Raw genomic sequence first — 11,975 nt, 5'->3', positions numbered from 1 at the left:
AAATTTTCCTACGATTTTTCTTGACCGAGTTACATGACTTTGAAGCGAACCATGCATTTTCTTGAAAAATGATGTTTACCGCCGGTATTAGCGTTACCCAATGTGCACCACGTGGAGGTTGCCGGTCGGATTGTGCACATCGCGGGAGAAGAAGATACAGAGGGAAGAAAGATGGAAAGAAATTAAGGAGTCCAGATACAACAAATGGTATAAAATGGTGAAGGAAAAAGGAGTTCCGGGGTATTTAAAGAAGGGTTGGGGAGAGAGCAGGTGGCAAAGGATAGCGAAATATAGATTGGGGTGCGGAATGAGAGGCGGAAAATATACATAGTAGATGAAGAGAAGAGGTAATGCAGGATATGTGAAAGGGGGGAGCATATGTGGGAGGAGTGTGTGGACTGGGGGGTGGGAAAAACATGGCAGGACATGGTGGAGGAAGTGTCAGGAGAAGAAGGAGGGGAGGAGAGTTAGCTGAGGATGTTGGAGGGTCTATGGAAAGAACCAGGAGGGTGGAGGAATGGATGGAGAGTGAGTGTGAGAGAATGAGTGAGAGGGGAGGAGGGAGAGAATGAGAGAAGGAGTATAAAGAGAAATTAGGAAAAAGGAGTTTGTAAACGGAAACGGAAGTCCAGAGTGGGCGCGCGCGTGTGTGTATAGACTAGGCGGGTAAATACTAAGGCGAAGAAAAGTTAATTTGTAAGAGCGAAATATTGTGTATGCAAAATGTACGAGTATGGTAAAACTGTAAAATTGTCGTTTGTATTTTGTATTGCGGTATTAATTATGTAGGAGTTACACTTGTAACCCTAAGAGAAAGCAATAAATGATTATATATACATGTTAATCATATTATAATATAATATTCTGAAAATGGTCTTAAAACACAAAATTCCCAAAAAAGAAGGCTTATATCGTATCATAAAACTATCTATCTTGCATGCGAAGAAACTATTCCGATTTAAAATATGAATAACACGAGACTTTTATCGCTAATAATATTAATCTATTCATTTTGAGGCGAGGTTGATGATAAGCTATTCTGACTTTGTATTAAATTTGTTTACATTTGCATTATATTGAATAAAATATTCTGACGTGTACAAATATCCGCTGTTATAGTTAATGCAATTTGTCAATATCATTACTTTTGTAGAGAAAATAGAAATGTTTTTTTGTAACAAAATATTTTTAAACAATTAAATCACATAGTTATTGCTCGGATGACGCTTATGTTTGACCCTTTTTTCACCTTTTTTTAAAAAAGGCAAGTTTTTAAGGTGATATTAATTACGTACATATCGGTCTCTTGAATGTGAATCTTAATAAATGATTTCTTACTTTTTGAACCAGTGTTCACTGAATATGTCACATCGTTGAATTCAATGTCCATCGCAGCCAGTTTCGAAAGATACGACATACATGCGGTGTCGTTGCCATTGTCGAGGTCACCTTTCGTGCCCCTGTGGACGCCATTACCGGTTCCATTTCCGTTGCTTTCTGAAGTAAGGTCCATGACGATTATCCCGCACCGTGGTTCTCGAGAGCAATTTACCTTCAGCTGGTGGCTGTCATTACGCGGAGCCGAACGGATCGTTCTGCATCAGCCAGGAAATGATACGGGCGGAAACGAGTGATTCCACACTGAAATCAAATCGACAGAAGAACGAGTGTGAGTGTAACTCGAGAGATGAAGAGAAGAGAAAAGACGAAACGTTACTGGCCACCAATGGTCATTCTGCGAGAGAAAATGACAATCGTGAATATCTCGACACGGTTTCCTCTGACAGATGAAAAGGATTGTTAGGAGCTCTGCGTTTCTTTGTATTCGCGAGAATACGATAGCCTGCGTGTGCACGACATTTAAAATGTTTCCTTTCGAGGAGGAAACGTTCTTTCTTCTTCTTTTTTTAGTTGCTTTTGAAATCCTTCTCAGCGACGATTACGCGCCACCATTACACGCGTGTGAATCGCCACGTGTGAAACGTAATGGACTGGAATGAACGACGGCCGTCCTGGAATTTTCTTACCGGACACATGTGCCATCACGAAAATTTTATACAGCATATTAAACTTTTGCCGCACGAACTTTCGAGCGCCCGTGACGGCAATGAATAATAGCTAATAAACACGCACATACACGCATGGGCGTATCCAGAGGGGGCAGGGGGGGGGCAGCTGCCCCCCCTAGACTCAATGAGATCCCCATTGAGATTACGAATAATATAATTAATAGATTTGCCGAGGACTCCAGAAAATTAATTTTTATATAAATAAAAAATTTTTTTTTATAAGTACGTAGTTTAATTTATGCTGCATAATTCACCTACGAGTGAATCCTGTTCTGCCCCCCCCCTAGACAAAAGTCTGGATACGCCCATGCATACACGCATGCCACGTGCTCGCGGTGTTTACAGCCGGGGAATAGAATGTTTCGCTAAATTTAGAAATAGGGGTCAAGGAGGCGCCGAATAATAGGCTCTTGGGAGAGAGAATCTCCATTCTTGAAAATTTATGTTCCTCTCGTTAACAAGTCTCAACACGACGTAGGCCCGATTTCACCAAACGTCGCTTGCTTTTAGTCTCAGCTTAATTCACGTTTCACTCTTTCTAAAGTAACAGTTGGAAAGTGGTAAAGAATGATTTAAACTAAGCTTAAAGTTAAGCAACGTTGGTGAAATCAGGCCTTATACAGGGTGTACCTAAACTGGCGAAAACATATCGAGGCTAGAATTTCGCGCGCTCAGGGATGGCAAAGTGGCAAATTATATTTTTCGCCAGTTTAGGTACACCCTGTATATTTGATACACAGACACCTCGATTTGGGCCATACCATAATCGCCTTGCGTATCACGTTGCGCGCGACAATTGCAAAATGACGCGCCCAATTTTTTTCATGTAAGTAAAAGTTTCCACGCGGGGTTTCCTCTTGAGTCACGCTTCCATTCCGCGCCGGACGTGAGGATGCCGTCACATAAAGCGGAACTAATCACGATGCGTTCCGAGGTTTTTTTTTACGCGGATTCCAAATTCCTCCATCCCCATGGAGCGTAACGAGTGCACCGCAGACTTTGGGCAGCCAATTACAAATCATTATTTCAAATAGGTTGAAATCACCTTAAAACTCATTTCACAAATTTTAACATTTTAATCAGTATTTCTAATAAGAAATGCATTTAATTCAATATTTATGTACAAGATAATGGAAAAACGAGCGATAAAAACAATATTTAAAGGTCGTTTTAGGGATGAGTTGCTCGTTCAGTTTATGCTCATTCCGCTCCATGGGGATTTAGGGGTTCACGTTCAACGCAATAAAATTGACGGAATATGTATGTCTGTGTGTACATACATATACTTTATGTGTGTGTTAATTGTGATAATTTAATATTGCTCATTTTTCTTTTAGTGCAGCTTATCTTGTTTAACATACAACCACATTTTTATTGCACTACGTTATTGCACTTATTGGAAGTGTCCTGTTATTTGAGATTAGTCGCATCCCATGTGTGTGTGTGTGTACAGATATGTGCATATATTACTGCGCGACTGCGAAAAGTTATTCCGCTAAAACCTACTGAAAACTGCGGAACGCTCGTGATTGGTTTCGTTCTCGTTTCGCGTTACGCTATTCCGCTCCATGTGACGGCGCCATGAGAGTCTGCCCTCAACGCGGGAGCTGCGAACCGCCGCAGTTTTATGAGTGTCAACCAGCTCTCGATTCCTCCGCGTTGAGTTTCTTCCACCGACTATTTTAGTCAAGCACCGCGATCAAAGGGTCTAATTTATTTACAATCCGCCGCAGCGAGGGCAATGACGTCCCCGAGCGTCAAGGCCGCAACCCTAGCTGGCAACGACCGGCAACGTCCGGCAACGACCGGCGCAACGACCCCTTTCAGTTTTATAACCGCTGCGAGCTGTCCGATTCTACAGGAGAGCCTGTACCGCGCGCAGAAATCAACGGCGTCACAGAAAGATTGGTATTCTCGACACATGCGTTTCCGGCGTGAGATGTGCGACTTCGTCGAACTGCGCCTCGAATCCCACGCGCTTCCGCAGGGCTACGATTTTTCTACACGCAGAACAACTAACTGCCGACACAGCATACTTTATGCTGCTTTAACAAATTCTATCAGTCGTTAAGAAATACTAATTTTACTGAAGTTAACGAATAATCAGGGATGGAAAGTAACTCGTTACTTGTAATAAACGTTTACAGTTACTTTTTTATGGTAACTCTAACTTAACTTCGTTACTTTTTCCCCGTCTCTAACTGTAACTTAACTCAGTTACATTATATACATATATAGTAGTTATTTTATATGTATTTTATACCTCGACAGATTACATTAGGCCTTTCATTTGCACATAAACGCCTTTATCGACGCTTTATTACAAGTCAAATGCAGATTTGATATTTTTATGTTCATTGCATGAAAGTAACTGCAAAGTAACGATTCGTTGTTACTTTTTGCGTAACTGTAACTGTAACGCGTTTCTTTTCAGAATTGGTAATTTGTAACTGTAACTAGTTACATTTTTAGCGAAAAAACTGTAACTAGATACTTTTATAAAGTAACTTTCTCAACCCTGCAAATACTTGTACTAAATTGCTTATTTCAGGGATGAGCAAAATGCTGATATCGGGCAGTGGGCGCCCGCGGGCAGCAACACAATCAAGTTCGGCTGCATTGCTTCTAACTCGTACACACTGAAAGCGACTTTCTCTGACATATAATGAGCAAAAGATAGAACGCTTTAGCGTGTGAGTGCTCAAAGAAAACACGTGATATGATTATGAACATTAGTACGATATTATCTTTTACAACATTAATATGTTTAAAATTTGAACTCTTGAGCGTACCGGCGTTTATCATACAACCTTTTTTAAAGAAAAAAGGTAAAAAGGTAAATAATATAATTATTTGAATATATTTTGTTAGAAAAAAATAATACATTTCTATTGTTTCTACAAAAGTAATGATATCATCAAATTGCGCCAACTAAAATGGATATTTATACAAACTAGATACTTTATTATTTTTGATATTAAAATGTTATATCCAAACAATCGAGCATAAGATTTTACCGAAAGAAATGAAGGAGACAATAATATTAATGAGACAAATTTTTAATACTCATTCAATAAAAATATAATGCAAACAACTTTAATACAAATAAATGTTTTATTATAAGATGGCCTTTTCTAATTTAATTGTTCGATACGTATCGGTTCTGATTCACGATATTATTATTTAAAACTTGGGCGCTGCTAAACCAAATGGCGCTTTACCTCCTTCCTCACAAGCACTTTTGTGCATGCGTGCGCGCGCGCGCGTGTGGGTTATGAAATAGGGATTAGAATTAATTGTAAGTTTAGATTGTATATTTCAGCGGTTTAGCAGCACCAAGTTTTTCTAATAAACAATAATGTCGTGAATCAGGACCGATATGTATCCAACAATTAAATTAGAAAAGGCCATCTTTCAATAAAATATTTATTTTTATTAAAGTTGTTTGCATTACATTTTTATTAAATAAGTAAAATATTAAAAATTATAATAATAAATACTTTAGTTGAAAAATATTTATACAATATAATACATTCTTTAAAATTATACTTCTAAAGCGCGACGCACTTTTCACTTCCCGAAATTGTCTCCCCACTATTGCCCAACACTATTGCACAGCTATGCGTGTTGGGCAACTGAGCGCCCGCGCGCAGTGTCCACTTGCCCATCCCTGGCTTATTTGAAAGTGAAAATGAATCAGTTAGTAAAAAGATCGTACTAAAAAGAAGTGATTGAGACAGTGAAAAAACACGTATTGCAACAAAAAGGAATAATTTGCAATTTAATGCGCAAAAAAGAGAAATCAGAGCAGACGATGACAGGAGTAAAATAGCCGAAGTATTTGGCTATAAATGCAACGTAATTTCTGTTTGGCTGAATGCGTTTTGTTGTAATGTTGAAAAATTAGTTCTAACAGCGAAATTTTTTTTTGTATCAAATGTAGTAGCAACAACTGTTTCGCTGCAATAGTAAAATTTAAAATTCGAGCGCTGTCCCATATTTTCAGTTTCTTTTTAACAATACCGAATTCCACTTTTGTTTTATCACGTTGTATTTGTATTTAACACATTCCACGTTATCAGCATTGAAGTAGGCATACATAATTAATAAAAAGAACATAGTTAACCCTTGGCACTCCGAATTATATTTAATCTATTTTCATCTATTGGGTTGGATTTGAAAAAATGTCGAGTGAGATTAGACAAAGAAGCTCCTGAGATAAAAACTGATGTCGGGTCACACTCGACATAGGAGTGCAAAGGGTTAAGAGATAAGAACCAAGAGATAAAAATTTTAGTCGTTTATTAATCTTTCTGCCTACTTATATAAAACATCCAAAGTACGACGAATTTTACTCCTTCCATCGTATGCAAATTTTCTGATTTCTCTCTTTTTGCGCATTAAATTTTAAATTATTCTGTTCTTCGCAATACGTTTTCTCACTATCTCAATTACTCTTTTTATTACGATATTCTTATTAATTGATTCATTTCCATTTTCAAAGAAAAAAATCTATTATTGATACTTATTTATTATATTATCTTATTATGTCTTTTTCTGTTGATTACTGGGCGACCTGCCATTTGCCCCTTTCTTTTTTACATTTTTTTCGACTTTTTATACATATTCTATCTTTCTTTAACTTCATTTTTATAAGTTTTATATTTATTGCGCTTCTTTGCAAATGTGATGTGACCTCTTATTTTGCTCTGATTTTTATCAATTTTTAATTTTTGCTTCTTTCTATTATATTTTCATGTAGTTATCTCTCTTAATTAACTTAATAAATCTTGTTTAATTTATTCTATTGTATTTTGTATGTATCCAACTGATAAAGGCTCTGTGAAGTTCGAAACATTTCAGAAAAAAAATTTGTTTCGCTTTCGACTTGTTAGAATAAATTTGTTATCATTTGACATATAAATTTGTTATCTACCCAAGCAGAAGTCATTAAAAATCTAAATGACATCAAAAGTAATTATTTCTGGAAACATAGAAATCTCTGTAGGCTGCTAGTAATAAATAACAATAAGTAAGTTTTAGTCGGCCTTAACTGGCATGTGTTTAATAAAAGAAAAATACAATGCGACGTTTTGACCACGGGTTTAGGTCCTTTTCAAGCAAGTTTTTAATAAATAATCCAGCCAATGCAATATGAAGTCATGTGATAAAAGTTCAAAGAAATCGATAATAAATAATAAACAATAAAAATTAACAGACACAAAGTTAAAGTGCGTACGCCTAGAATGACAGTTGTTCTCCGGTTTTTGTAGACGGCGTACATACTTTAGCCTTGTACCTATTCATTTTTATAATTACGACGCACTTTCTTTGGACTTTTATTACTTGCATTGGCTGGATTATTACATATACGAGGTGTGTCCCAAAAGTATCCGACCTCGGCATATATCTTTATCCTTGGGCATCCTATTATAGAAAACAGGTATTCAGTATTTAGGGTGGGAGTATCCCTACTCCGAGCGTCGCATTTTACAATGACTGAACGAGTCGAGCAGAGAATTTGTATTAAATTTTGCCAAAAACTTGGCACTCTTTTAAGCAACTCAGGATCTTTGTTGATAAACCCCAAGATGTCTTTGACAATTTGACCTCGAGAATTCTTTTGTTCTTCCGTAGGCATGGGCGTATCCAGAGGGGGGTAGGGGGGGCAGCTGCCCCCCCCCTAGACTCAATGAGATCCCCATTGAGATTACGAATAATATAATTAATAGATTTGCCGAGGACTCCAGAAAATTACTTTTTATATAAATAAAAAAAATTTGTTTATAAGTACGTAGTTTAATTTATGCTGCATAATTCACCTACGAGTGAATCCTGTTCTGCCCCCCCCCCCTAGACAAAAGTCTGGATACGCCCATGTCCGTAGGCACTCATGGAACGAATTTTATGAAATGCGACGCTCGGAATTTTCGACGCTTGCACAACTGCATACCGTTGCCGACCGAACAGGTATTGGGTTGTGCCGCTTGGTGGGGGTCCGGGGTACTTCTTAAATACTTAAATACTCTAAAGATGGGGGTCCACCTTAAATACTGAATACCTGTTTTCCACAGTAGGATGCCCAAGGATAAAGATATATCCAGAGGTCGGATACTTTTAAGACACACCTCGTACATATAAGTAGATAAAATTATATCTAATTATATCTAGTTAGATCGCATCATACAGATTCTTTTTTACATACGTCACGAAAGGTTCATATATATTTCTACATAATTATATATAATATTTTTAATTTTGTATAACACCATATTTTCTTTTATCTCATAATGCATAATTATATCAAATTTGTTATAATTATATATATATAACTAGATCCAAGCAGATATATCGGCTCTTTCATCCATTGCGAAGTTCATATATAATTAGATCTGATTATATGTATATAAGTACACATGTTCGTACAAGATTATATATAAATTAATATAAAGTTATAAACGTGTTGATTAAATCATGCATATACGATTCTTTTGATACGTATAATTATGTATAATTATACATAATTATACATAATTTGATATAATTTTGTATAATTTGATCTACATTTTTTCCCCGGGTCCTCTTGACTTCGTTAATGACTTTTTAATTTTTGCTCTGCTTGAGTAGTTTTGTTTGATTATTGTCTCATGACTTACTGTTTTGTATATGCAAATACACTTCTTATTCTTCTTTACTATTTAATTTTAAACTTTGTCTGCGAGAGCTCTTAAATTTTATTCCAGTTCAGTTGAAGTTAAGTAAAAAGTAAAACAATGATAAGTGAAATAGAGCCGATGTGAATCTAGTGCACAGAAAAAAAAATGCTATTGAATTAAACAAAAATGAATGTGCTTGAATTAAACGTTGATGTCACGGGCTGCCGCAAACTCAAATAATTCACCACTTGTATTTGCGATGGATTGTAATTTTAAGCGTTGAACTAATTGTAAGTATTCAGACTATTAAGACAATTTGATGTTTTTATTCGTTAATACTGATGTTGTTTCAATAATTACACTGATCTTGTTGATAAAACATCATGTTTTTTCCGTGTACAATTTACTAGGAAAAATTCCATTTTTGTTCGGACTGAATCTTGGTTACGTAATAATAATATTTCTGTGTGAATTTTCTATACCTTTTTGAACTATGTAAATTGTGCGTCGATTATTCGTCGGTCTTAAAATACAGATTTTTGTCGAAATAATAAAAAATAAAACAGTTATTCACTCGCAATGTCCGAAGTATTATGTAATTTCTCAAAATCACCAGACTTCATTTACTCGCGATTCGAGGGTGACTGACCGCTCGGCAATTTTGAGTGAAATTATCCTGGAATCGACCGAAAAGGCCCCGCGGAGTATTTTGAAGATTCCGCGTTAGAGATGGGCGATGCTAAGAAAAATAATCGATTATTAAATAATCGATTGCTCAGATAACCGATTATAGACAATTGATTATTTTCCAACAGAATAAAAAAACAATCGATCATTTTATAAAAATATCGACAAATATTGATTATTTAATGAAAAACTAAATGTGAAAAATTTCAAACACAAATCTAGAATTAAAGTCAACAGTAATTGTAATGGTAGTTACCAGATAAACGGTTCTTATAAACCTGATGCATTCAGTTCACTTGGATTTAAGTCAAACGTCAATGCAACGGTAGAAAGTGCAATGCCGCTCTATGGAGGAAGATTTAACTTCAAATTTTACTGTTCTTTATTGCTGCACTCCTGAACTAGTGCACACTGGTGCAATGAGTTGGAATGAGAGGTAATATATTTGTTTCATTTTAACTTATTGCACTAGTTCAGTAGTGCAGTAAGTAAAGAACAGGTCTCCTGTCTATAAGAAACGAGAGATGATCGATTATACAAATCTTAGCATCGAACAATCGTTTAATCGAATCTAAAACCATCGAATAATTAATTAATTGACATTAAAAACATCGATAAAAATAATCGATTATTTGTTAAAGAAACATCGAATTTCGATGCATCGAGGCAACATCGCCCATCTCTATTCCGCGTCTCGCGAGTCTTCGATAGGAGACTTACCGTTATCTCGGGTGCTCAAATATTATTTCGAAACACGAAACACGACGTATCGCGAATAATTCACGTTGTCGGTTGCGGTCCGCCCTGCACGGTTGCACTACTCGCGATGGAAGAACCACAAGTGGCAAGAACGGAAAGACTCGACGTGCCACCACCAAGCATCGGCAACGGACTAACTCGGATCATAATCGTCTGCTTGCTCTCGTCCCGACAAGTTCTCCCTGCTAGTGTGTATATAAGCAGCAACCGTTACGAGCGCTCCTTTGCTACTTTTTAGACCTGGCTTTATAGCAGCACAGCGAGTGTTCACGATCGGTGTGACCGAAATGGGATGAACAAAGTGTAATGGTGCATATATTTTGACATTAGTAGTGTTCCCATTGAAGGCGGACAATTACTTTTTTTAAGGGAAAGGGGCTACAACCCCATCACCTTTAGGTGATAATAGAGGAAGTTTCAAAGTTCCCATAATTTATAAGAATGAAATTAAAAATAAAATCAATTAAACTAACCCCAATGAAACTTCCATATAAATATTGTGCCTTATAACGGAAGATATTACAAATGCCATTTTTGTAGTAAAATAGACAGGTAGATATTGTTTTATTTAAGTGAAACCCTTCTGATCTTTTTGTAAAAAAATATTCAATATCTGTTCCGTGGTAATTTTTTTCTATATAAAGCTATAGTGATAGTTGAGAAAATCCTTGCTAACTCCTGCACGAACACAGCCACATCTTTATTCTTCTCATTGCAGAGAAACCGCACTCTCCGGCAGTACTTATAAATATAGCTATTGCAATCTGCGGCTTATACAGATTTACGTTGTATATTATCGTTCACGTAAAATTTCAAAACAGTGAAGTTAATGCTTCTTTCATCTTTCACCATTTGTTTCACCACAGTTATTTCTATTTTTAGTTGCAAATCTATTTAAATAACTCTGTGTATTGCTTGATGAGCGTCTCGCTGCCTTGAAATGACAAATTTTTGTTCTAAAAGCTGTATTACATTAATTTTACATTAACATTTTTTTACTTATCTAATATCTTTTGAGATATTCAAAGAGAACTTGGCCACTTTTTCAATAATCATCATACGATATCTCGATAACTGTTTATCGTGAGGAAAAATGATACAGGACTTTGTGACTTGATTTGGTGTCAAGAATATACTGTTGCAATAGTACTCCAACTTTGGTATACATTTGTGTACACATCTCCTTGGAGTTTTCATGTATACACAAATGTTTATAAAAATTGAAGTACTATTGCAACATGATATTCTTGACACCAAATCAAGTGAAAAAGTCCATATCATGTTTCCTCACGATAAACAATTATCGAGATATGGTATGATGAATATAAAAAAATATTTTAGATTGCTTGCTGTCACATTAAATGGGTTATACTTGATAAGGTCCAGTATTACTGGCCGAAACGTCGCACAGTGGGGCAAAGTAGCACGTTTTCGTTCAAAACAACTTTTAGCTAAAAGTATACAACCTATTGTAATTATTTTGGTCTTAAATTAAAGCTTATGAAATTCCTCAGAGATCTGTCATGGCCGATTTTTGATAAACGTTTTTCCTTTTTTTTTATTTACGTGTAAATATGAGAAAATGGAAATGTTCGTTGTTTTAAGATCGCGATATTCATTTAAACTTTGAAAAATCACACGGAATTTTAAACAATTTACCACAAATTGATATTTGACTTAAATTTAAAAGAAGTTTTATATACAGGGTATCCCAGACCACCCGTATCAGCCAAATATCTCGAAATCCGAGAACGGCAGACAAAAACGTTTCAGACAAAAGTTGTTTGGTTTGAAGGGGGCCATA

The 11,975-nt window shown here is 36.1% G+C and overlaps 1 protein-coding gene across 2 annotated transcripts in view; it reads right to left on the bottom strand.

Annotated features, from left to right (window-relative positions):
- Positions 1 to 10,450, bottom strand: part of LOC105567877 (ATP-binding cassette sub-family G member 1-like) — a 26,862-nt gene extending 16,412 nt beyond the window's left edge. Inside the window, exons 1-3 of one of the 2 annotated variants that reach the window (XM_012023117.1) lie at positions 10,133 to 10,447; positions 1,553 to 1,641; positions 1,339 to 1,497 (exon numbers count right to left, since the gene is read on the bottom strand). In XM_012023117.1, coding sequence (XP_011878507.1) covers positions 1,339 to 1,417 — 79 coding nt within the window. In that variant the 5' untranslated portion in view covers positions 1,418 to 1,497; positions 1,553 to 1,641; positions 10,133 to 10,447. Of the gene's footprint in view, positions 1 to 1,338; positions 1,642 to 10,132 lie in introns of both variants that reach the window. The other variant, XM_012023116.1, reaches the window with a different exon arrangement.
- Between the last annotated feature and the right edge of the window lie 1,525 nt (positions 10,451 to 11,975).

The sequence above is a fragment of the Vollenhovia emeryi genome, unplaced genomic scaffold, assembly GCF_000949405.1.
Source record: "Vollenhovia emeryi isolate VEMERY1.0 unplaced genomic scaffold, V.emery_V1.0 DF939133.1, whole genome shotgun sequence".
Taxonomy (NCBI): domain Eukaryota; kingdom Metazoa; phylum Arthropoda; class Insecta; order Hymenoptera; family Formicidae; genus Vollenhovia; species Vollenhovia emeryi.
This window is presented reverse-complemented; position numbering and strand designations above follow the sequence as displayed.